Source organism: Erinaceus europaeus, chromosome 1 (assembly GCF_950295315.1).
Source record: "Erinaceus europaeus chromosome 1, mEriEur2.1, whole genome shotgun sequence".
Lineage (NCBI taxonomy): Eukaryota > Metazoa > Chordata > Mammalia > Eulipotyphla > Erinaceidae > Erinaceus > Erinaceus europaeus.
This window is the reverse complement of record NC_080162.1, coordinates 27,133,692-27,160,603: the sequence shown is the minus strand read 5'-3', so window position 1 is coordinate 27,160,603 and position 26,912 is coordinate 27,133,692. Positions and strand designations below refer to the sequence as shown.

The following is a 26,912-nucleotide window of genomic DNA, read 5'->3' as shown; positions in this document are numbered from 1 at the left end:
AGGGTGGAGAGAAAAGTGACTGGTGAAAATCAGAGTGTGACAAGGAGGGGGCGGAACAGGCGAGAATCCTATAACTGAACCACCAATGCCCTGGAGTGCTTTATGTAAAAGTGATTTATGTAAATAGACCAAACCTTTGGATCAGTAAATCCCTATATAGCCATATGGATAAGAAGAAGCCAGGGGGAGATGGCAACTACCCAACAAATTACTGGCTGGGCCAAAAGAAGAGGAGATTGTAAGAATTAAAATTTTCCCCTGTGATACTTTTGCTTCAGGAATATTTATAAGAAAAAAACTAGAGATGAGGGAAGAAGGGGGTTTGCGGGCTTTGGCTTGACTGTATTGGATTGGTTTAGCTGGTCTTTGCCAAGCAAAGCGGCCTTGAAGCCCTCTGTCATCCAGGCATTTAGATGGTGACATTTTAATATACATGATCATAGTGACCATTTCTAGACCAGAGTCTTGAGGTCATTGTGCCACCTAGGCAGTGATATTTATTTTTCCATGTTTTTTGTTTGTTTTTTTTGGAAATGTAGCTCATGGCAAGTCAGTTCAAATTCTGTTTCTGTACTGGACACTACTACTTCTGAAAGATAAAAGTCCAGGGAAATGCAATATACACATGGGACTCAGGAAATCAGAGGAAGAGATTCCCAGATTTTAAGCTATAGGAATATTTTATTTCCATCAACTCCACAGAAACCAGATTTTTATCTTGTAACTATTAGAGCGGATTTTCTCCTCTAGGAGACACCCAACACCAATCAGAAAACAAAAGGATAAGTGATTTTATGCTGTCATACTGACTGCGGAATGCAAAGAGTCCCAGTCTTCTTCCTGCTGTGGGCTCATGGATTCTGCCAGCCTGACCCTTCCCATTAGGAGAGGGACTCCTTTAAGAAGTCTGCCCTAGGGAGTTGGGCAGTAGCACAGTGGGTTAAGCGCAGGTGGTGCAAAGCGCAAGGACCCAGCATAAGGATCCCAGTTCAAGCCCCTGGCTCCCCACCTGCAGGGGAGTCGCTTCACAGGCGGTGAAGCAGGTCTGCAGGTGTCTGTCTTTCTCTCCCCCTCTCTGTCTTCCCTGCCTCTCTCCATTTCTCTGTCCTATCCAACAATGATGACATCATCATCAACAACAACAACAATAAAAAACAAGGGCAACAAAAGGGAAAATAAATAAAATATAAAAAAGAAGTCTGCTCTAGAATATATATAAATATAGATAGATAGTTAAGAGAAATAATAGCCAAGTAATCTGGGAGGTGGTGCAGTGGATAAAGCACTAGACTTTCAAGCATGAGGCCCTGAGTTCAATCCCTGACAGCACATGTACCAGAGTGATGTCTGGTTCTTTCTCTCCTCCTAGCTTTCTTTTTTAAAGAGTGCTTTTTATTTATTTATTTTATTATCCCTTTTGTTGCTCTTGTTTTTTATTGTTATAATTATTATTGTTGATGTTATTAATGTTAGATAGGACAGAGAGAAATGGAGAGAGGAGGGGAAGACAGAGAGGGGGAGAGAAAGACAGATACCTGCAGACCTGCTTCACCGCCTGTGAAGCGACTCCCCTGCAGGTGGGGAGCCAGGGCTCGAACCGGGATCCTTACGCCAGTGCTTGTGTTTGCACTATATGCACTTAATCCGCTTTTTTTTTTAAAAAAAAGAGAAATAATAGTCAACCTATATATATATATATGACATTGGGAGAACTACTGTAGCTTCCAGTGGAGGGGACGAGGATACAGAACTCTCTGGTGGTGAGAACAGGGCAGAATTATACCCATTATCTTATAATTTTGTGGATCGGTAATAAGTCACTAATAAAACGAATAAACAAAAAAGAAGTCTGCTCTAGGCCAAGCAATGGTGCACCCATTATCACGTGCAAAAACCCAAGTTTGAGCCCCTGTTCCCCGCCTGCAGCGGAGAAACCCCACAAGTGGTTATCGCTGGGGCATGGTGTCTGCACTACGAATCCACAGCTGGCCATTTTGTAAATTATTATTATTTTATTGGGTACGACAAAGAGAAATTGAGATAGGAGGGGAGACAGAGAGGGAGAGAGGACAGACACTTGAGGACCTGCTTCACCACTTGTGAAGTGTCTTCCTTGCAAGTCTGGGGGGGAGGGGGTGGTAGAGCCCAGATCCTTGCAGGTCCTTACGCTTAGTACTGTGTGTATTCAACAGGGTGTGCCGCTGCCTAGCCCTCAGTGTCTATCTTTCTCTCCCCCACACCATATCCCTGTCCTCTCTCAATTTCTTTCTGTCCTATCTAATAAAAATAAATAATTTTTTTAAGCCTATCTATCCTAGTTAGTCACTGCAACAGCACGGAACTTTTCTAGAACACTCAACCCTCAAATTCTTCAATCTCTACCCTCAAACAAAAGGAGCAGCAGAGGAAAAAGGTTCTGCTCTGACCTATGTCACTGCTGTCAGCTTACTCACCACCCTGGAACACCTATGAGTAGAGAAGCCCTGCAGGGCTGGGTTACCAGTGCCACAGTGCAGCCTTCAAGCTGGGCTGGGTCTCTGCGTCCTTGGGTCTGGCCTGAACCTGCCTCCATACCGACAGCACCTGAATGAGAACATTAAAGGATCTCTATGTTCTTCTGTTCCCTTTTGCTTTTCACACCAAGTCCAAACCCTCAGTTCCGAATGTGTGCACCCGAGGGCATGAACTGACTCCTATTATCTGGATAATCAGGCTACAAACCACCACCCACATGGCACTGGACAGATGGAAGGACAAATGTACAGGTGGGTATATGGAAGGGGAGGAGGGAATCAGAAATAGGCTGACTCAGCAGGTAGTAGGGGTTCCAGACTGTCATTAAGAGCTCAAAAAAAAGCTCACAGACCAGTCAGTTCCAGCTATGTGATGCAAGGCAGGAAAACTCAAGATTTAGGAGTAAAGCTGAGGGACCGGGAAATGACGGAACACAAGAGTATCTTCACACGACAAAGTTATAGAAATTGACCTTTATTTATTGTACTAAAGTCTGTTTAACTTTGGATACAAAGTAAGGTTTTAGTACAGAAATTCCCAGTCTGTCAGAACAGTACCTATGCACACTGTACCATCACAGTCCCACTCCATATGCAACTCAGAGAAACAGCCCCAGAGCGCGTTGTGAGTAAGACCTCACAGCCTAGTCTTTCCTAGTTGTCTGTGCTAGAAAACTTGTACCTGTAAAACAAAGGGCAGCATTGAGGACTGAAACATGTCTCTTTTTGAACAACTGTGCAAGAAAATACATCCCTTAAAAAAAAAAAAAGAGTCAGTATGGCTAAACTACAATCTAGTGTCTAGAATTACAAAGAATAAAATGAAATCAAAAGATTTCTTGCTAGTAAAATGAAATGTTAGGAATAGTATTAAAATACAGGTCCTACCCCTGTGGGAGGAGCTGGGTTCTAGTACTCCAGCTTACCTGGAGTGTGGTACAGTACCTATTATTAACAGGACGCACAGTTTAAGGAGGAACCACATCAAATTTTCAGCCAGAGACATCCAGCTGTCAGGAGTGCGCTCGAGCACGCACGCACGAGTGCGCAGACACACACTCACACACACACACAAACACACACACGCATACACAACACAAAGAAAAAACATCCTCATAGAGTATGATGCATGCCATGAGTGCTCTAGCCAAGACTAACAAAGATTCATTTCTCTTTTTAGATTCTTGACAGTAACACTAATCATTATGCTTCCCCTAAAAGTTTTCAATTCAAAGTTTGAAACATGGACATTTTCATATCAGAGAACTGATGTGCCTGTCCCACTCTCGAGTTTAAAAATCACCCTGCAATCATTGCACTGATAAAAGGCTGTCACCACCTGCAGAACCTCAAGAGGAGCCAACAGCACACAGTCGCACTAGCCCAGAACTCTGTGTCCTTGGAAACCCATGGAACTAAGATGGACCAGATAAGCTGCTGCTATAATAAGCACAGGTGGAGAAGAAATGAGAGGCTGGAGAAGGCAGGGGAGAAAGTCTGAGACAAGTTTGTAAGACTGCCAAAGCCTTCTCCCCTGGTGCAGGAGGGGAAAACACTGCCACTGGAGAGCTGGTCACACAAGGCACTGGTTCTGTAACCACAGATGGTCTGAGCATCTAGTCGTGATGTCCTTCCGGAAAGATGCCACCAAGGAGCAGCACTATTGTTGAAGCTCTGGTCCCACTGGCAAGAACCTCTGAAGCAAAGCAGCCCCCAATGAGGTTCCAGAGTCATTCTGCTTTGGGGGGGGCGGGGCGGAGAACAAAACCAACATCAAAGCATCACCAGGGAGTTAACAGAGAGGGAGAGGCTGGGCACCTGACAACATGGAGCCATTCAAGTAAACATAAACAACCAAATACTTAGAAAAGGCTTGTAAACTTGTGATTTGAAAGGTTCTCTTTGCAGCATCTCTGATGAGCTGGCTAAAGAAAGGTTGTTGTTGAACCCCTCTATCAAAAGTTTTATGTGGTTTTTGTCTTAAAGGACATGTGTGAGAGGAACAGTCTGCTGGCCTGGGCCCGGATCCCGTTTGTCTGCAGCCCTCTGTCTATAAAGGAGGTGCTTCTGGAGTCCGTGTTCATAGGTCCTTCTCCTTCATGTTCATATACAGACAGGCTTCTAATTTTAATTGCTAGTAAAGAGCTGAGCAAGTCCTTGCACTGGTGGCTGAGCTGCGGTCATTTCACACCTAGTTCGGTGGTCTTCTATAGTGGGAAGGCAGGAATCCACAGGACTTTGTTTTGCTCTTGATTAACTATTGCCAAGATCTGAGTGCAAATGCTGGACAGGGCTCCTCCCTGGACGACTCCTGTAAAAAAAAGAAAGAAAAGAAAAGAAAGAAAGAAAATCCCCCCAGACATCATGGAGCTCAGAGTAAGACCTGGGGCTTGAGGCAAATAGAGCTTCTCCTCTTGCAGGTTTTTTGCCCTTTGTGGGTAACTTACCCTCCTATTCCACTCGGGGGGGGGGGGGGACGAGAAATACAACGAGGAGTTGAGTACAAACTACTCCAACTTCACCTGTTCCTTCTAATCAGCCGATCAGTAGAATACTGAAAATAATGGGCTCAACTGAAGGTTGGGATCAAATTGTGCTAGGCTTCCCTGTCCCCTCTACCCAGTAATATGGGTGACCAGGAGAACTTGGACATTCCTATAAACTGCCCACACCCACCATTATAACACCGTGGGCTTTATTTGCCTAATCTTGCAATGGAGAACCCCAGAACATCATACAGCAAATTGAGGGTGTGCTATGATGGTTTGACCAGCAGCAGGATCCTCCATAACACTAGGATGTGTTTAAGGAAGCAGGATTAGGTAGCCCATGACCCAGAGACTTTCCCAGCAAAGATGAGGCCTTATCTTCAGCCATGGCCCAACTCTGTTCCCCAAGCTCTTAATACCACAGGTCTGACAGACAGCAAACCAGGGCCATCAGTGTGCTGGGTGGAACAGCACCTGGAGATAAGTCATGGCTAGCTACCAACCACAAAAGATGTGCAGAAATCAATGGTGAGCATTTCAAATTACTATAGAAAGGTGATCACTTAACTTCATGTCTGTTCAATCCAATAAAAAGCTGAGGCCTATTATTTTCCAAGTTTTGAGCTTTCATTTATCTAGTTAACTGCTAGTGTACTTGACTAAAATACTTAAGTGGCATAAGCTTGTGCTAAAAAAAAAAAAAAAAAAAAAAAAGTAACCAACCTGTTTCTAAGACTTTGGTGGTTATCCCTGAGCAGGCAAGGGGTTTGGGGTGAGGTGCACAGAACTTTGGTGGCAGGAGTGGTGAGAACTATACCCTATGATCTTGTACATCACTAATTCAATTAATAAGAGATATTTTAAAAAGAAATGAAATGGAAAAGTAAAATACTGTGCGATGAGCTGAAAATTAGTAAAAACAAAAGCACTGAACTAGATCCCATCATCCTGTAAGATCTAGTTAAAATCGCTGTCTCTGTTCCGTAACTTCTCTATCTTAACCTTATGGAAGTTGCTGAAAACCACAAGGGTGGTAGCCAGGAAACCAGAGCCATGCTTCTTTTGGTTTACTCAATTTCAAATGCCAAGGATGGCAAAGGTCTGTGTAGCTTTTCTACGTCAGACCTCAAAGCAAACTTGTCACTACATGCTGTCTGCTCAGAGAACACAAACTGTGTCATACAGCATCCGTGCTGGGAGGCAGACATGTCAGATTAAGACCTGAGGCCAAAATTAGTGAATGTTACCATTCAAGCTGTAAAACTGCAAACCCTGACCTGTGCTTGCATTCAGAGCATCTGTAGTGAAAAGAGTGTATATGATAAGGGGATCTAGGAAGTGTAGGTCAGGACTACTTTGCAGAGTGGCAGTCTTGGGAGGCCTGTTTTCTTTCCTGCTGTTTGTTCTTTCTCTCCTGGCCAGGAGCACACCTACCTGTGAAGTACCTGCTGTACTCCTGTTCAATCTTCTGAGCCGTCTCGAACTGCTCTTTGGAATGCCTCTGAGTCACCTTGTCCTTCAGGTAGATGGGGTCTCTTTGTTCCCTATTGGGACATCCAAGGAACCAGTCTGAGCATCTTGCCTCCCTAGGCCCTCCTCTTTCCTTCCTCTGTCCAGAGTGACAGAGACTCCATCACCACAGGGGGCCCTGTGTGCTCCATCTAAAAGCACAACAATACTGTGGTCCAGGAGGTGGCGCAGTGGATAAAACATTAAATTCTCAACCATGAGGTCCTGAGTTCAATCCCCGGCAGCACATGTACCAGAGTGATGTCTGGTTCTTTCTCTTCTCCCATCTCATAAATTCTTTAAAAATAAATAAATTTCTGATAAAAAAAAATCACAACAATAGCCTGCAGACCCCAGAGGAGCCCTAGGCACAGCTAGGGAGGGAAGCATCTTAGTGAGTGAACACAGAGCAAACACATCAGCTGGTTCTGAGGCAGGTGCCAAAAGCTTAGAAGTACAGAAAGGCAAAATGGAGAGGAAGCTTAGTGAGCTGTTAGCCCAAACAGTATGGAAACTCAAACTCAGCTGGAGAAAAGGCTCATCCAAGTCACAAGTGAGCTCCTGGCTGAGACCTAGACCAAGGCCAGGTCACTGAGCTCCTGTGTGCTCAGGAGCTATGGAGTAAAGGAAGGGGTAAGAGGGTGGAGGATAAGAGGAGAGCTATGGGGACAAAGCTGGACACAGGAAATTGCTGCAGCACCCAAGCAGGGTGGGAGCAAGGGAGGAACTGTGCTTGGTTGCCAAAATGTGAATTGGGGGCTCAAGGAGGGATGGTCTTTCCTACATATACAGAGTTATTTCCAAGGCCGGTAGATCTGTTTTACTTTTCTGTTTTCACCCCAACACCCCCATCCCTACAGCCTTGGCTGTTAGGGCCAGCAACTCAACCCACAGCAAGGGTTCACATCAAGCCCCCCCTGAGCCAGTCACCTACTTGATGTGTTTGGCGCTCTTGTAGTGGATGAAGATAACAATGGGGTAGATGTGCATATGGTGCAGTCGCTCAATGGCATGGGGGGCGATGTCCAGGAGACAGTGCCGGTTCTGAGGGGGAGCGGGGGAGTGAGCAGGAAGGGAGGGGGCATAAACATGCAAGTCCTGGGCCTCGGGAACATGCAAGCCCCTCCAAGACACCTCCCGTCCCTTCTCTGCAACCATTGGGTCCCACCCCTTACCTCACTACCAAAGATGAACACAGCTCCACCCATGAGGAGAGCAGAGAAACCAGATGCTCACAAAGCTACTCGTGATGAGCCATGGGAATATCTCACCCAGAAAACTTTCCCAGTGAGTTGGCTGGTGCTGAGATCTAAGGCCTGGGGGATCTGGACAGTCCAACTCCAAACTTTCTTTCCTGCCTTTGCCCAGATATGGGGAACTTCCTGAAGTCCAACTCCAGCCTGGCCTCAGTAAATAATCTCAGCCAGATCAAGTCAATAAAGAATCAGAGACTACTAGTGGGGCCTGTGACAGGACAGGGGAGTGTGGACCTTTGCACGGCTGTGGCTTAAGTATGTCCTGTGAATCCCTGGAGGTTCCAGGGGTGAGGTAAGCCTGAGGATCTCCTCTACCCCTGAAAGTCCCCAAAAGGGAACCCCAACTGTTAGGTAGGCTTTCTTTCTGTGGTATCCCAACTGGGGTTCCTCCACTTCACCTGGGCAATATACTTTTTTTTTTTTTTTTAATTTTTTATTTAAGAAAGGATTAGTGAACAAAGGCATAAGGTAGGAGGGGTACAACTCCACACAATTCCCACCACCCAATCCTGGGCAATATACTTTAAAAAAAAAAAAAAAAAAAAAACAAGAGCACTATTCAGTTCTGGCTTATGGTGGTGTCGAGGATTGAACCTGGGACTTTGAAGCCTCAAGTATGAAGGTCTCTTTGCATCACCATTATGCTATCTACCCCGCCCCATACACCTAGTACTGTAAGAACCCCTTTATTTAACAAATGAGGACAAAGCCCAACCAGCTGGACTGACTAGCTTAAGAAGGATGCAGCTCAGGGCGTGCCAGCGCCCTCAGACTCGTCTTCTCAACACACTGTGGACATTGCTACCTGAGCAAATGAGTCTAAAAACACAGCGACAAGTCTAAAGACACAAGGCTCTTGTCTCTTTGAGGGGCAAGGTTCTGGTGGAAGCTGCACACCGTGTCCTCGGAGCAAGGCATGCATCAAAGCTCTGCACACCAGCTCTGCAGATGTATTCCAAGACACTGGTGTAGCATTTCCTGTGAGCAATCTTTCCTAGAGCTTAAAGCCTTCAGTAGACCCCTTCGAGGAGGAGAGGTGGCATGTACTCAGAGTGGCTCCTATATACCTATCTGAGACTAGCTTCCTACTTTTGAAAGTAGAAGCACATGGAAGCAGTGGTGAGAAGCATTAAGTAGCTTAACTCAGACTAACAGGAGATGAATGTGTTTTCTAAAGGCAAAGGGCCCAGACGTGAGCAGGGGCCGACACCCAGGGAAAGAATAGGTAGTAATTCTCAGTCTGAAGGAATCTTTACCTTTTCTGTGACCTCCTTTATGGAAGCCACTGTGGTCACATCAAAATGGCCACTCCTCCGCTTGTAGTCAACAAATAGGCAGTCTTTGACACCCCGCTCAATGGCCTGCTGGGAGGCCTTCATCACCTCTGCAAAGCATAGGCACAGAAATCAGAATTCCATGTTCAGGAGACGAGCACTGCTCTGTAGGAATCCTAAAGGCACAAGATCCCTTAGGAACCTGGTCCTATTATCCTCTCTTTTGGAGAGAAGAGCCAGAGGCTGAACACTGATCTGAAACACTGTGGGGCCCAGTCCTGGGGTGGGGTGGGGGAAGGTGCCCGTGGACACGAGGATGGAACACAGGCAACGAGCACAGAGCTTCCCTTACCAAGAGGGCATCTGCAGAACTTCCCAGGTGCCTCGTTCACTAGCATCTCCTTTACCACATCCAGTAAAGGCCCCAGGATCAGGACAGGCCTCAGAGAGGTACAATCCACCTTCTGGACCCGCTGATAGGCAAGGCTCACCACATCTAGAAGGGAAAGAGGCAGTGTTGCAGTAAAGCCCAGCCATAGGAGGAGAGAAGAGGCTGAGCGCCTACTGTTCCTCTAACGTTGCTCAGCCCAGTCAGGTCTTTGCAAAACCAGCCAGCATGGCGACCAGCTTGTTCTGCTGTTCATGGAACGTCCCCACAAACTTAACACTGAGAGCCGCATGGCCCAGGCAGGTGAGAGCACGGTCGTCTCTGAGTCCAGCACCAGTGTCCCCTGGATCGTGAACACCTAAGTCACTTCGGTACTTTGTTCTGCTCATCATCATCTTCCTGTGCATCTTCTGCCTGCTACCTCATACTCAGTCTCCATGTCTTGCTTGCTCTGTAGGAGCCTAACTTCTGAGGTGTGAGAGATACAATCACACATTCCCCATACCCACACCCATACAGGCCCGGTCATGTGACACAAAACTGCCATGAAAGGTGAGTCAAGGTGCTAGCTGCAGCCTGAACTCCATAAAGACCCAGCTCATGGGCAGAAATGAGGAAGGAGTGAACATCATCACTTCTTTCCCCATACTCTATCCCTATAAAGGTTTTCTTTTTTTCCTGAAGGGAACTGATGATTATCTATGTTCATTTAGATGGCTTACTGTAAAGTGTTTCTCAACCTGGTCAACAACTGATGACCTGTTAAAGGAGCAGGGGGAAGAGAGCTGGCAGCCACGTCCACCAGCACGGAGCCCCAGGCATTTCTGGCTAGCAGCTCTGGGAAGGGCTGGGGGAAAGGACTTCCTCCAAGAAGATGTACACGTCTTCTCTTTCAAAAGTGAGTACTGATAAACCCCGACCTCCTCTTTGACAGCCTCTTCTGCAGCCCTGGTCTTCATTCTCAGAGGTGGCCATTATTATAATTGGAAAACATACCCTTCTCGATTATTTGTTAATATCACATGTTGATTTTTTTTAGTATGTTCACAAAATCACAAAAATCAAAAATGATGGAACAGCATGTGTGTTTTGTAACTTCCTCCTTCACTTAGCACGATTCCTGGAACGTACCCCTGCCGATTCATATCAGCACTTTTTGTTCCTCTGAGTATTCCACACTTGAACGTGTTGTATCAGTTCATTTCCCTGCTTATGAATATTAAATCACCACTCCCTTACTTGAACAAGAATCATGTTCTCCCTAAACAACTATTAACATTCCACATTATGAAATATCAATTAGAAGATTCCTACTCTGCCCTAATAACCTGCTTTGTTTTCTCTAAAACTGGTCACATACAGTCACAAAGCAAGTCTTACAAATTTTAAAAGCCTGAAATCATCTAAGGTATCTTCTCTGACCACAATGGATGAAAATAAAAATAAAAATAGAGAACAAGTGTACAAGTATGTGGGAATTAAATGATTCACTTTTAAACAAGCAGCTGATTAAAAGGAATAAAAGATAATTAGAAAATATCTGAAAACAAATGAAAATGAAGTCACAGCATACCAGAAAAAACAGCACTAAGAAGTCTGTAGCAGAAAATGTCTAAATTGAAAAAGAGCTCCAACCAACTACTTAACTTTACACTTCAATAACAAAAACAAACAAGAAAGCTGAGTCAAAAATTGGTACAAGGAAGTACATAGTAAAAAGCAGAGATAAATGAATTCAAGGTTAAGAGAAATATGAAACAGATTTTTTTTTAATAATGACAAAACTTTAGCTAGAATTTTTTTAAAAAAAAAGGAGATGAGAATAAAAATTTAAGTGAAAGCTTGAACACTGCAACTGATCTCACAAAAATAAAAAGGGTTAATGAAACTACTATGAACAATCTTAAATCATCAAACTGAATAACCTAGAACAAACATTTCTAGAAACATGTGACCTATCAAGTCATGCACTTCCATAGCTATGGTCATGGAGTCACTTAGTAGCTCTATGAGACAGCTAGAAAACCAGCTAAGGAACACACCAATCTCATCAAACTACAGCTGAGACTGCTGAAGAAACTACATAGCCAGAGGTGAGCGCAAGTGCGTGGCCAGTGGTAGAAGAAGGAGAGCAGGGAAGAGTCCCACTACAGGAGAAAGCAAGCTCACCATCAGGTGGCTACTGGCCCCAGACCTCAGGGGAATCAGGTGACAGATTGTTCAAAAGGACTCACCTGGGTAGCAGAGTTAACTAGATGAAGAACTGCCAGTGAAGTGATACAGTCTGTCCCTGCCCCAAGGGAGTTTCCAAATAAACTGACAGCACAGTAGCTGCAAAAATGAGCCATGCCCCTTCAAGCAGGTAGGAAAAACAACAACGATGATGACAAAACAAAAACTTCTACATGGCTAGATCACCTAAGTCTGGGTGTAGGTTCCATACATCTCAGGTATCAATATAGTCAAATTACCTCACTGGTAATATCTACCCCATAGTATACAAACAGAAAGGGAATACAGCCCTGTAGACTCAACAACAGCAGCCATGCTAAATGTGCTAACATGGGAAAACTTCGGCTGCTCAAAACAATACTAAGCCTGAGATCACAGAAAGAGTGGCTACAGAAGGAGCCAAGGAATATACAGAACTGGAGAGCTTATCAGGGAAAGAGTTTAAAAAACTCACTGTGGCGCAGTGGATAAAACACTGGGAGGTGGCACAGTGGATAAAACACTGGGCTCTCAAGCATGAGGTCCTGAGTTCAATCCCCAGCAGCACATGTACCAGGGTGATGCCTAGTTCTTTCTCTCTCCTCCTGTGATTCTCATTAATAAATAAATAAAATCTTAAAAAAAAAAACCCACTGTGAGAGCAATTCAAGATTCTCAACTCAAGATAAAAAAGATGTATTCTGGATTTTATCAATTCTCTTAGTACAGCAGCAGAAAACATACAAGAAAAATTTCAGACTTACATGATGGTGTAAAGACACACTGAATAAATATCAGACTCAAATAGCAAGCTTAGGAAGTAGAGTCAATGAAACAGAGGAGAGAATAGGAGGACTAGACAATACAGTGAACACTTTGTAAATTCAAAGATGAAGAAGAAGAAAGGTTTAAGAACAAAGATACAATTCTTCATGAAACAAAATATTTCACTAGAAAAACAAATAAGAGTAATAAGACTCTCAGAGGTGAAGAGAGGGAATAGAGAGAGAAGAGACCAAATTTTAAAAAAGCTTAACAGAAAAGTTTCCAGATCTGGACAATGTTCAGAATAGACATTTGAGAAGCTAAGAAAACTTCCAAATTTCTAAACCCCAAACTACCTATATAGCAAGACACATAATTATAGTCAGGGTTAAAGAAGAAGCATTGCAGGCTGCTAGGGAAAGGGGAAAAGTGACATATAAGTGTATGGTTATCAGGCTTTCATCAGATTTCTCACAACAAACTCTAGAGGCAAGAAGAGAGTGGAACAACACATTAAAAGCACTAAAATATAAGAACTGTCAGCCACAAATACTCGGTCCTGCAAATTATCCCTCAGATATGAGGGAGAAATAAAAGTCTCCTTAAGCCCAGAGAAATTAAAGGAATTCGCTTCTATGGGTCTAGCCTTGCAAGAACTACTGAAAGGAGTCCTACAAGAAAAATACAATTAGACCATCACTTAACACCAAACCAAAATTAACTCAAAACGAGTCAAAGACCTGGATATTAGACCTGAAACTATAAAATACATAGAAGAAAATATTGGTGGAAAAACTGCAGAACTTTAACATTAAATGAAACCAAAACACAAATAAACAGAACTACAACAAATTGAAAAGCTTCTACACACTAAAATTCCATAAGGATAAAAAAGGCAACTCAGCAGGGGCAGGAGTAGATAGCATAATGGTCATGCAAAGAGGCTCTCATGCCTGAGGCTCCAAAGTCCCAGGTTCAATCCCCCATACCACCATAAGCCAGAGCTGAGCAGTGCTCTGGTAAAAAAAAAAAAAAGTGGGGGGAGTCGGACTGTAGTGCAGCGGGTTAAGCTCAGGTGGTGCAAAGCACAAGGACTGGCCTAAGGATCCCGGTTCAAGCCCTCAGCTCCCCACCTGCAGGGGAGTCGCTTCAAAGGCGGTGAAGCAGGTCTGCAGGTGTCTATCTTTCTCTCCCCCTCTGTCTTCCCCTCCTCTCTCCATTTCTCTCTGTCCTATCCAACAATGACATCAACAACAATAATAACTACAACAGTAAAACAACAAGGGCAACAAAAGGGGATAAGTAAATAAATAGTAAAATTAAAAATTTTTTAATCATCTTATGGCTCAAGGAAATAGCATAGTGATATGTAGACCAATTTCCATGCCTGAAGCACTAAAGATCCCAGGTTCAATCCCCAACAATACCAGAATCCAGAGTTTAGCAAAGTTCTTGGAAAGAGAAAGAGAAAGAAAGAAGAAAAAAAGATAGAAAGAAAGAGAGACAGGAAGGAAGGAAGGAAGGAAGAAAGAGGGAAGGAAGAGAGCTCTTTGGCTGCTGCTTCTTCTCCTGGTCAGAAGCATCTCGACAGAGGTGTTCCAGGTATCCAACATGGCTACTTCTCCTGGGAAATAAACACGTGTGACTCTGCTAGCTGAAAAGATAACAGAGGACAAAGAAGGAAAGGTACCACAGCATGACTCTACCCTCCATGGAGCTCCCCTAGTGTTTTCCATGGTATAAGTATGTGGAGCCAGGGATCTGGAGCTTGAACCTGGGGCCTTACACATGGTATGGAAGTACTCTACTCACCACCAGGTTCCAGATGCTACCATGATGCTAACCGGACTTCCCTAGGCAGACGACCCCACCAATGTGTCCTGGAGCCCCGCTTCCCCAGAACTCTGCCCCACTAGGGAAAGAGAGAGACAGGCTGGGAGTATGGATCGACCTGTCAGTGCCCAGTGGGGAAGCAATTACAGAAGCCAGACCTACCACCTTCGGCACCTCGCAATGATCCTGGGTCCATGCTCCCAGAGGAATAAAGAATAGGAAAGCTATCAGGGGAGGGGATGGGATACAGAGTTCTGGTGGTGGGAACTGTGTGGAGTTGTACCACTCTTATCCTATGGTCTTGTCAATATTTCCATTTTATCAATAAAAAAATTTTTAAAAGTAAAGATAAACACAAAAGAGAGAGAGAGAAAAGAGAAAGGAAGGGAGGGAGAGAAGGGAAGAAAGGAAGAAAGGAAGAAAGGAAAAAGAAAGAAAAAATATGGCTCAGCAACAACAAAAACCAAATAACCCAGCTAGAAATTGGGCAAATGAATAGACAGTTAATATACAGATGGCCGACAGACATATGAAGAAATGCTCTGCTTCACTTATCATCAGAAATACAAAATCACAATGAGATACCACATCATATCCATGAAAATGGTACACATCAACAAAATAGGAAATGAAACCTGAGGATGAAAACAAACAAACAAACAAATAAATAAATGACTAAGTTGTCTTTGAAACTTTGTGAGGACTATGGTGGTTATCATTGGGAGGGTGAGGGCACAGAACTTTGGTAATGGCTGAGGTATAAAACTATGCCCTGTAATTTTATAATCTTGGAAATCACTATTAATCGCCATTTTTAAAAATGGCTTACGATATAATTAAAAGGGAATGTTGACCATTTCTTTGCTCACAGGTCTTACAAACATAGGTAATGCAATAAATTGAACTAATTAGTAAATTAATTATAAATTGGTTTATAATTTAGACTGCATCTGTATGAGAGCAAAGGAAATCTCTATCTTGACTTAGCCACTGTTGTGTTTCAATGATCAGCAGCAAAACTAATCATTTAATTATAAATTAATTATATAATTATATAATCAATTATCTAATTATAAATTATTATTATAAATTAATTAATTGTCTGGTTATAAATTATTAATTATAAATTAATGCAATAAATTGACCATTTCTTTGCTCACAGGTCTTACAAACATAGGTAATGCAATAAATTGAACTTGTGAATTGTGTTTGCCAAATCCCTGTCTTGACTGACAATGAGGCATGAATGATGGGCAGGATCAACCAACTACCTGGGTCTAAGGCCTTCATTTAAAAATTAAGCTAGGAAGGGAGAGAAGGGGGAAACCAGATGCCCTACCTTTTGTTGTTCACTGCCAGCTCCACAACCTACCTGCTCTCCAGGACTCATATTTGAGGACAGTGGACACATACCAAAGCCCTGACAGCAGCATTCTCAAGAGCCTCCTGATCTACAGGAACAATGCACCCTCAAAAGGGCAATATTTCAGGGGATACCTGATACTTCCTAGGTCTTGGTTAGCCCTTATTTCTGAGAGGATCTTGCAAACATCATTGATGGCCACAGAAGTCAGTCAAAAAAAAAAGCAGTCAGTCCAGAAGAGACCAAACATCTGCAGAAAATGTTGGTTCTTGGATACCACCAAATAGCTGTGATAACCCCCAAAACAAACTTGGAGAAATGCATTGAGCAGACTGTTTTTTGTTTGTTTGTTTGTTTGTTTGTTTTTTTGCCATTTAATATTGTCCTTTCTTCTCTCTAACAGAACCTGGATTACTGAAGTTGTCAATGCACCCGCTAAAACCCATCTTTCCCAGCCTGCCTTGCACATCCAAGTAGTCAATAACAAGAAGGAGATGGAGGGAGCACTTCAGTAGTTTAAAGAGACACTCAGTTGAAATATGTTTTTGCCTTGCCCCATCCTGCTGGCTAAAAACATCCTGTTGGCTAGAGGTGCCATAATATATGATGACCACAGGAAGACCTCGAGGATGGAAGCCATATCCTACAGAGAGAGTATGCCAAACCAAACACCTACCTCTAGACTGCATCTGTATGACAGCAAAGGAAATCTCTATCTTGACTTAGCCACTGTTGTGTTTCAATGCTCAGCAGCAAACCTAATCCTGGAAACCACTGGGAAAGTGATTTCAGTCACTTGCCTTCAAAGAGTGGAATGGAGTCATTGGCAAAGGTGTCCAAGGCGAGGAGGTCTTTCCCATCTTTGGACCCGCTACGTTTGTGCTTATGTTTCCTTCGAAAGAAGGATCTGCGTGCAGCTGCTGAGAGAGTCTTTGCAGTGTTGTTGTCATCTTTGACTTCAGACATGCTGAGCCTCCTGGAGAATTCTTGGTCCATTCTGTGATCACAGGGAATAACAATGTGGGAAGTACCTCTGGGAGGAGTTCACATGCCCATGCAAAGAACAAGAGCTGGGATACAGGATCTTCTGTTACTCTTCTGCAAGTCAACCACCCACAGTACTGAGGGTCCCTGGCATCCCTGCCATGGGAGGCAATACACTGGCCAGTACTGGGAATAAGCTCTCAGAGCAGGCCAGGTCTCTGTCTGGTGGCACTGCAAACAGTACTGCTTGTTACCAAAAGCAATGAGACAGGCTGGTGAGATAGCTCATTTGGATAGTGTGTTGTGTGCCATGTGAGCAACCCAGGTTCAAGGTAGGCACCCACCACACTGAAGGAAGCTTCAGTGCTACGGTCTCTATTCTCTCTCTGCCTTCCCACTTCTATCTTAAAAAACAAAACAAACAAAGAAACAACAACAACAACAAAAGCCCGAAGAATTGGCTAAGCTATAAAATGGGTTGGGTGGCAGAAGAGCTCAGGTAGTAAGCATTCGACTATTAAGACTTGCATGCCTGGGCTAATTCCTAGTGACCCCATGATTTCACCCATATGGAAATCCTCAGACACAAAGGAGATTAGTGGATGCTTTTAAACTAAAAATTAATTTAATTATTAGTCAGCAATTTGTTCTGCTTCCTATTGACTCTTCTTTCAGCCACCAGGTTCCAGATACCAACCAGAACTCCCTGGGCAGACAACCCTACCATGTGTCCTAGAGTTCCTCTTCCCCAGAGCCCTGCCCCACTAGGGAAAGAGAGAGACAGGCTGGGAGTATGAATCAACCTGCCAACGCCCATGTTCAGTGGAGAAGCAGTTACAGAAGCCGGACCTTCACCTTCTGTACCCCATAATGATCCTGGGTTCATATTCCCAGAGGAATATAGAATAAATAGAAAAGCTATCAAGGTAGGGGATTGCATATGGAGCTCTAGGGGTGGGCACTGTGTGGAAATATACCCCTTTTATCTTATAGTCTTGTCAATATTTTCATTTTATAAATAAAAATTTTTAAAATAATTTAATTAATGGAGGTTGAGAGGAAGGGAAAACAAATGAATGAAAGGGAATAGCTAAGGCTCTAGTTCTCTTCCTGAGGTGATGGAAATATACTAAAACTAACTGTCATGACAGCTTCATCTATCTGCAAATAAAAAAAAAAACAACTGGGGGGGGTAGGTGGTCCAGGAGGTGGTGCTTTGGACTCTGAGGTCCCGAGTTCGATCCCCAGCAGCACATGTGCCAGAGTGATGTCTGGTTCTTTCTCTCTCCTCCTATCTTTCTCATAAATAAATAAAATCTAAAAAAAAAAAAAAAATGGGGGCTGGGTGGTGGCACAGCTGGCTGAGTGCACATTCTACCATGCACAAAGACCCGAGTTCAACCCATCTACAGGGTGGAAGCTTCATAAGCAGTAAAGCAGTTCTCCAGGCACCTCTCTCTCTCTCTCTCTCTCTCTCTCCCCCTCTCTCTCTTTCTCTCTCCCTCCCTCCCTCCCTCCAAGTTCAGTTTTTCTATCTCTGTCCAGTAAATGAATAAAGAAAATAGTAAAAATTATTTTAAAATTAAAAAAAAATATAAAACAAATTAAAAAACCTGAATCACATACTTTAGGCAAGTTGCATGATATGTTAATCATCTTAAATATTTTAGCAATAATTATTCCAGACCTCATATCTCCAGAGCCCTACCCCACCAGGGAAAGACAGAAACAGGCTGGGCGTATGAATCAACTTTCCAATACCCATGTCCAGCAGAGAAACAATTACAGAAGCCAGAACTCCTTCCTTCTGCACCCCAAAAAGAGTTTGAGTCCATACCCTCAGAAAGGGGGAAACATAGGAGAAGATGACCAGAGGGTTCTGGACCCCAATTCCACCAAAACCTAAAGTGTTTGTCACCAGCAATCTTTGTGTTTATACATCACTGAAAAGGCAGCGAGTCTGGAAAGCACCAGGAACTATTTTGCTTATCTGAAATGAGGAAAAAGGAAGGACAGTCGGAAGTAGTAATAGGTGTAAGTGCAACTTAGGAAGGAAGTGAAGGCAGAACTGTAGAAAAAAATGGAAAAAACAAAAAAAAACATACAGATAGATATAAAGTCAATCCATAGCTGTGACCTTGAGAACTATTGCAGTTTCCACTGGAGGGGGATGAGAATAGAACTCTGGTGGTGGGAACAGTATGAACTTGTATCTCTATTGTCTTATTTCTTTTATATCACTAATAAAATTTTTAAGAAAAGGGGCTGGGTGATGGTGCACCTAGTTGAGCACACATGTTACAATGTTCAAGGACCAAGGTTCGAGACCTCTGGTCCTCACCTGCAGGAAGAAAGCTTTACAAGTGGTGAAGCAGTGCTACAGGTTTCTCTCTCTCTCTACCCCCCCCCCACCTGTTCTCTTGATCTCTGGCTGTCTCTAGTCAACAAATAAAGGTAATTTATAAAAATTTTAAGAAAAAAGAAATAATTATTGTGGGGGCCAGGCAGCGGTTAAGTGAAAGTTACCATGTACAAGGGTCTGAGTTCAAATTACTGGTCCCAACCTGTAGGGGGGAAGCTTCATTAGCGGTGAAGCAGTGCTGCACGTGTCTCTTGTCTTTCTTTCTCTCTCCTTCTCTAACCCCTTTCCCTCTCAATTGCTCTCTGTCCTATTAAAATAAATAAAGTTTTAAAAAAAAGATAAAATTTTATTAAAAGTGGAAATAATTATTCCTCCTCCAGTGAGAAACATACAGCATTGGCTTATGCTAGAAACAGCATAAACTGTTTTTACACAAGCAACTCTAGCAAAAACATAGACCAGAAGCTGATTAGAGCACCCAGGTGAGTATCTAGTAGCCCTAGTCTTCATTCCATGGGAGCTGCCAGACATAAGCACTTACACATATTTACTGGGGATCTGCCCACGCTGGATCTTCTGGGCATTTTCATCCAGCTGCCAAGCCATCCAGGATCCAAATGTGCCCTGGGGTAAGGTGTCATCAATGTACAGGATATCATCTTTCTTAAAGCTCAGCTCATGTTCCACTTCTGCCAATCGGTCATAAAGGGCCCTGGACCAGGTGATGGAGGCAAAAGAATGGATCAGTAGGTTCCTAGGACCAATCCCTCCTCACAAGTTTTCTAGTCCACCATCAGAATCATCTTTCTCTCCCATCCTGGTGATAGTCTCAAAGAAGGGAGTGGGGACTTTGCAAAAGAGGACAAAGGTGTTGTCTTTCCTGAGGATAGAGGAATAATGGCTGAGATAAGGGCTGGCTCATGTCCACCAGATAAAGAGCTTCTTCATTTGCATAAAATCCTATCACCTCAATATGTATTTCAGGATTAGCTCAAATATGAAAGCAATATGAGGGCCTGTTGACTGAATAAAATATCTGCACCTTGTGTAACAGAATACTATTCAACTAGTTAAAAAGGCGAGATTTTGCCATTTGCAGGGAAAATGGAATGAACTCATGGAAATTTTGTGAAGCCCAGTAAGACAAGCATTAAATAATTTCACCCATATGTATAACAGAAGGATATAAGACTGGTGGTGATCCAGGAGGTGGTGCAGTGAATAAAGCATCAGACTCTCAAGCATGAGGTCCTGAGTTCAATCCCCAGCAGCACATGTACCAGAGTGATGTCTGGTTCTTTCTCTCTCCTCCGATTTTTTTCATTAATAAATAAACAAAATCTTTTTTTTTTAAAAAAAGATATAAACAAATAAATTTAAATAAAAATATACTAGTGGACATTAAACAATAGGTCTAAGGCTATCTTAGTAGGAAAGAGAGTAGAAGGTAACAAAGTTGAGAGAGCACTGTTTTGTTTTTGTTGTTTTACAAGCAAAACAAAATTTGTTGCCAAGAACCAAGGTTATAGCTTCCTCTTCAAATGGGTCTTTTCCATCTGTCCCCATCCCACAGATCAAGGGCAATGGTTCCGACAAATTGAAGACACCCTAGGAGATAAACAAGTCATCCCCCACCTAGGAGGAGTTCCTGGAGACTGGGACTTTATGGTATGCAGTTGATTGGTGCTTTTCTTTTTGCGACCTCAGATCTTAGGAAACAGGAAAGGAGTTATGAGCCCTTTCTAGAAAATGTTCACACACACACACACACACACACACACACACACACACACACACACACACACGTCTGCAGACCTGGGTCAGCAAGAGACCATGAGAGGAGCACAAATAAACAGGGTTCTGCCACCTTAAAATGCCCTGGAACTCAAATCTTAAAAAGGGTGTCCATGTGACCATCAAGAGTTCTCACAAGTGAATTTTTTTTTGCCTCCAGGGTTATTGTCAGGGCTTGCCTGCACTAAGAATCCACTGCTCCCGGCGGCCATTTTTTTCTTTTCCCATTATTGTTATTGTTGTGGCTGCTATCATTGTTGCTGAATAGGACAGAGAGAAATTGAAAGAGATGGGGAAGACAGACAGAGGGAGAGAAAGATAGACAACTGCAGACCTGCTTTATTTTAGGTGGGGAACCGGGGGCTTGAATCGGGATCCTTGCACGGGTGCTTGCGCTTCATACTATGCGTACTATGAATTTTTTTATGTCTCAGGCTTGAGGTTTTAGGCCAAGTAATGAGATTATGGCCCCACCCTTTGACGACAAGAACACAGATTTACCACAGCCTCCACCAAAATCCCTTCCTCTAAATGCATGGAACCCCTGGCTACTGTTACCTGATGTAGAAGCTGTCACCAGGCAGACCCTTGACCTTGGTGAACTCCTCGGGGCGGTACTGCACCTTCAGACGGACCCCATCCTTGGGCTTCAGCATCTCCACATAGACCTCCTCCACTGTTTTGCTGCGCATGTCCAGGCTGCCATACTATCCAGGAGAGAGGACTGAGGTCAAAGAGGCAGCTGCAGGGGCAAGTTGGCCACCAGGAAGGGGCAGGTTTGGGATTAAAGTAGAAGTTCAATATCTCCTAATGAGAAGTTCCTGCCTTCCCTCCGAATGTAGAAACAAGTCTCCTATTGAGTTCTGCCCGTCATTGACAGCTTCTCCCAGAAGAAACATTGTTCTACTGCCCAACAAGCAAGACTAGTCATCCTGTTTCTGTTCCTTCTATCTTTTAAGACCTTTTTTTTTATTCTTTTTTTTTAGTACTATTTTTTTAAATTGGGGAATTAATGTTTTACATTCAACAGTAAGTACAATAGTTTATACATGCATAACATTCCCCAGATTCCCATATAACAATACAACCCCCAATAGGTCCTCTGAATCCTTCTTGGACCTGTATTTCCCCACCCACCCACACCCACCCCAGAGTCTTTTACTTTGGTGAGATATCTTTTAAGACCTTTGACCTATCTCCTCCATCAAACAGGAGCCCCACTGAGAGGGAGCTGAGACACTCCATCAGATCAGAACCTTTTCCTCCAGACATACATACCCATGTTGGGTCCTGTCCACTTCCACCAAGAGCATCTTAACAGTATTCTGGGTGTGTGAGAATTAAACACCAGTGGGTTACCGAGCAAGAGGTTGTGCTCCTCTAACTCCAGTCCCACCTGAGTTGTGTGCATGGAACATAACTGCTCAGCAGCTCAGAACTCACCTCAAGGATGAGGTCCCCTGGCACAAGGCCATCAGGGCCCTTGGCAGGACTGTCATCCTCCACCTCAGCCACAAACACTCCATGAAGATTCCCACCACATAAGTGCACTCCAAGCTCCAACTGGGACTTTTTGATAAAAACCACTCTTGGCTCTGGAGTCTTCTTGTTGGCATCTCCCAGCATCCTTTTGGGAAGGAAAATAAGAAAGTTATGAGCCCCTTCTAGAAAATATTGAGACACACACACACATACACACACACACACACACACACACACACACACACACACACACAGTGGCCATTGCCCTAATAATTTTCTGCTTGTTTTATTGATGGTTCATGTGGGCTCTGAATCACAGGGAGCTGAGAGGTATTTCCATCACAATTCTAGCTCGAGTAAGTGAGCTTTCAGGGAAGGGGCTGAGGGTCAATAGAGGTGTAAGCATGGCCCCAGGCCACAAAAGTCAGTGGGGAGCAAACTCAAAATCAGCCCCCCAACACTGCTTTTTGGTCCAGTTGCCCATCACATGCTTTAAGTTGCACTGTTTCTACCCAGATCCTGCTTGCTTCCTAATCGTGTCCTGTCTGAGAAATGTTAAAGCCATGAAGCCAGTATCACTGTCAGGACACAACTCATTCACCAAATATTTACCCTGAAGTTTCTATGGCCCAAGAACTATGCTAAACCACAAAAGAAAAATAGAAAAAAGAAAAAGAAAAAGAAAAAACAGGCCCCTGCTGTGAAGGCGTTCCCAATTTTGTGAAGAAAACAGAAAAGTTGGTGAACAAACTAAGTTAAAGACACAGGTCAGTAATGGAGCCGCAGGGGAGCAAAGAAGATATCAGGGGGGAAGGTCAGTCAGAGCAAAGAACAGATGTCTTCATCCCACCTCCAACCCCATGTCAGTGGAATGGGTTTGTCCCCAGCTGCAGAGTGACTGCTCCGTGCCGTGAACCATGGTGCTTCCTCCCATGTTCCCTCCAGCTCCCATGTGTGCTGTGTCTCTTCCACGGGCCCTCTGCCTGGACTACGCTCCACACCCACTCTTTACACAGCTAAGCCCGGCTCATCGTGCATATTCTGACTGAACAGTCATGGCTCCCTGCCATGTTCCAAGCATTGCCCCACAGAGGCCTGTAGTGCTCTCGAGCAATTTAACTGGACTTCACATGACTGGGCACACCTGTAAACCCAGAGCTCCAAAAGTTCTACTGCTGGTCAGAAGGCAAGGCCAGGGAGGGTGATCACTGTGAAATTTGGACCAAAGACAGAGCCAATAAACAGTGAATGAGGAAAGAGCCAGTAAACAAGTGAATGAGGAAAGGCAAAGAAAAAAAAAAAAGAGGCAGAGCTAAGAATGAGTTAATGAGGAAAAAAGAGAAAAGGATGGAAGAAGGAAAGAGAAAATGAATGCACCACTTCCCACCCTAAATCCTGACAACTTCCTGTATGGCCTGCAGAAGAGTGAGGCTGCCTGGTCCCTCAAAGCAGCACTCTGGTCACAATTAGCCTCCTGGACCATGCCAAGTAGCCACAGGGTGCAAGTGGAAGGCTTCTGCATTTGCTGACCTGCAGCTGGTGCTCTGCTTGCTTGGGGGTGTGCCAGGGCCTTCATCCTGCTCCATTAGTGGGTCAATGACAGAGGGGTGCTCTGGGGTGGTGGCACCATTTCCCTGGAGAGTGGAGTGGGTGCTGGCAGGATCCAGGTGGGAACTGGAGACAGAAAGAATAAGAAGCTGCATGTGGCCCTCAGCTGCCCAGGGTTACCCCTCCCCTCTGGTGGCGCCCTGGCACAGACTATGATCGGGACCAAGATATAAGACACTGTGCCCTGACAAGACAAGCTTCCTCAGGAGCATGGACACAGAGCACCTGAAGGATCTTCCTATCCTCTCCTCCTGACCTGCTCCCAAAGTGTCAACCTGGGAGTACAAAAACTCACTATACTTTCCCCTCTTTTTTTATATATCTTAATCCCCCCCACCCCCACCCCATACACACAGGCACTGCTAAGCGGTGCTGCTAAGCAGTTCAGTGCTGCATGGTGGAAGCATGTCTTCTCTCATCTGCCTTGTCATCACAGCACAGAGACAGACACAGGCAGTTGTCCGGTGTCTGCTGCTGGACGAGGGATCAGACCACTCTGTAGGAATCTTGTCCTGTGGAACCCCCATTTGTGGCTACCACATACCTAAGCCTAGAGCTTCCTCCTGCACAAGGGGGCCCAGTCATCAGTTCCCACCCAAGCCCTACTTTAGAGGAACAATCCCACTGTGTGCTTGTCTTCCCAAATCCAGGGCTAGTTAACTCTGCTTTTCCAGCAGCTTCCTAGAACATGCAGCTGTTACCCTGATCTCCCTGAGTACAGCCACACACTCGCCACCTCCAATTCGCCTCACCTGGACCGAGAGTGGCTGCTGAGCTGGTGCATGTGCGGGTTGTACTGGGCCAGGATGGTGATGGTGTCACACTGCTGCCCAATGATGAGCCGGGCCTGCTGCTCTGTAGCGCTGCGCAGATTTATGCCATTGAACTAGAAAACACCCAGAGTGGACTTGGTGATGTGGCAGGGACTAGGGGTCTAGAGAGCACTGCTTGTTGCAGAAGGAATGAAAGGAAGACAGGACAGAGAAGCCAATGCAGAAGGAATCTCCCCTTACCTCAAGTAACTGGTCCCCATACTCAAGGCCAGCCTGGTGAGCGATGCTCCCACCAGTCACCTTGGAGACGTAGACACCGCCCTTCTCTCCACTCACAATGGAGATGCCCAGGGGCTCTGGGCCCTTCTGCAGCTTGACATGGCGTGGCTCCTCCATGTAGGGCCTTGAAAAAGAGTCAACAGTTTTGGGTTGGAGAACCCAAAGGAAATGTTTGGAGAGGTTTGCAGTCAGGCATGCACTTAGCCACATATAAAGGGGGAGAGAATGTCAGATGCTCCTATAATGACGCAGCTGATAACATGACAAACTGTTGTATGACAGTGACAGTGCATTTCTGAAACCTCGTGCAATACCAACACAACATCCCCAAATGGACACTGAAGCACTGGATCACAATGACACAAGGAATGGTTTGTGTGAACTATAAACACTGATATATGCAGGGGGAAAGCACACGGCTTTTCATAGTGTGAGAGGAGTTGCCTCACAATGTGCCACTGATAGACCCCAGTGGGGTCTTATGTTGGCCTCAAAGAATAAGATGTGGCTTCCGAATGACATTCACCCACAGTCATGTAAAAATAGCAGTTTTTATATTTAGCAGTGCATGGAGTGATGCGACCTGATCATGGGAATTAAGCTGCTGCAAACCCGAGCCATTAAGAGAAGGGTGGAGGGGTTTGGAGCGAGGCAGCAATCATGCACCTGCTGGCCCAGGGAGCCATCACTGCACTGAGGGCATGAAGGGGGGACAGGGGGTGCAGGCAGGAGCCTCATGTCAGGCCAACCTCAGACTCCTCAACGAGGAGGACCTGGGCCTCACAGCCACAGGCAATCTCAGGAAGGATCTGTGGTAGTGGAGACATCTGGAAGGAGTGAAGGGTTAACAATAAGAGAAGGATGCTTGGAGAAGGAAGGCAGATGGTTAAGAAGTCAAGCATCGTTGAGCTGCCCTAATGTGACAGCAACTCATGCTGCCTGGGCTCACTTCTGGGACATAACAAGTTTCCTCTCAAGACATAAATCACAGGCAAAGGAATCAACTGGAACGCCATCACCCTCCAGAACACAGTGTATGTGTGTGTGTGGGGGGAATCACAGGGTAGTGGGTGGGCAGGTGCCCTGCCATTCATAGACAGAAACACTCTATCAGAGATCAGGGGACCTCTGGGTGGGTCCTGGCTGAGGATGGCCCAGTCCTATCTGGATATTGAGACTGAAACCCCTGACCGGCATTGTCCCTACTGCTTACAAATGCACTCATTATGAAATGTCTTCCTTGATCCTCTGGCTCAGAAGGTCAGTCCCTGGCCTGTACCCTTAGTCAGTTCTGAGACCAGCAATTTATAGAGTTTAAGAAACCTTCGTGAACAATCACCCCAATGCTGTTCACACATGCCCAGCCTAGGAGTTTGGCACAGAGGCCCAGAACAGGGAGAAGGCCTCCCTCTCCGCATCCCAGGTCATCCTACAGATACATATAGATATATCTATGTGTATGCAATCAGTTTCCAGTCTGGAGTTCCTGGTAAGTAAACCCTCTCTTCTGGCCCACCTAAAGATAACACATTTATCTTAATAAAGCAACATGTAACAGAGTCGTAATAATAATGCTATATGGTGGAAAAGCCATGAAGCCATCATGACATGATACAAATTAGGATTTACCTACAGAAAGATATAGCGAACACACTGTGGCATGAGAAGACAGGGCAGCATGATTCCATTTACATAAAGCTGTGCGATAAGTATAACTATTTGTGCATAAAGAGCTTGTTCTATGGAAGACCTTTCCAAAATAATAACTGTAACTCTAGGTGAGGTGAGCTGAGTTTTTACCTTCTTAGCTTTTGAGTGATCAAAAAACTTTTTTAAATTTTATTTATTTTATTCACTAGAACAAAGAAATATTGAGAAGGAAGGGGCTGGGCACACGTGCGAGAAAGAGAGGGAGAAGGGGAGGGAGAGAGAGGGGAAAATAGACACTATCAGGCTGGAGTAGTGATTCTGCCTGTGGACTCAGAGAGAGAGAGAGAGAGAGAGAGAGAGAGAGAGAGAGGAGGCAGGC

The 26,912-nt window shown here is 44.5% G+C and overlaps 1 protein-coding gene across 6 annotated transcripts in view; it reads right to left on the bottom strand.

Annotated features, from left to right (window-relative positions):
* Positions 1 to 2,972: 2,972 nt before the first annotated feature.
* DLG5 (discs large MAGUK scaffold protein 5) overlaps positions 2,973 to 26,912 on the bottom strand; it is a 153,611-nt gene continuing 129,671 nt past the window's right edge. For all 6 annotated transcript variants that reach the window (XM_060205776.1, XM_007539395.3, XM_060205932.1 and 3 more), the window contains 12 exons: positions 24,845 to 25,007; positions 24,584 to 24,717; positions 23,754 to 23,897; positions 22,185 to 22,368; positions 21,300 to 21,448; positions 19,489 to 19,659; positions 16,402 to 16,598; positions 9,394 to 9,537; positions 9,024 to 9,151; positions 7,446 to 7,555; positions 6,437 to 6,546; positions 2,973 to 4,824 (listed from right to left, as the gene is read on the bottom strand). In XM_060205776.1, coding sequence (XP_060061759.1) covers positions 4,721 to 4,824; positions 6,437 to 6,546; positions 7,446 to 7,555; positions 9,024 to 9,151; positions 9,394 to 9,537; positions 16,402 to 16,598; positions 19,489 to 19,659; positions 21,300 to 21,448; positions 22,185 to 22,368; positions 23,754 to 23,897; positions 24,584 to 24,717; positions 24,845 to 25,007 — 1,738 coding nt within the window. In that variant the 3' untranslated portion in view covers positions 2,973 to 4,720. The remainder of the gene's footprint in view (positions 4,825 to 6,436; positions 6,547 to 7,445; positions 7,556 to 9,023; positions 9,152 to 9,393; positions 9,538 to 16,401; positions 16,599 to 19,488; positions 19,660 to 21,299; positions 21,449 to 22,184; positions 22,369 to 23,753; positions 23,898 to 24,583; positions 24,718 to 24,844; positions 25,008 to 26,912) is intronic.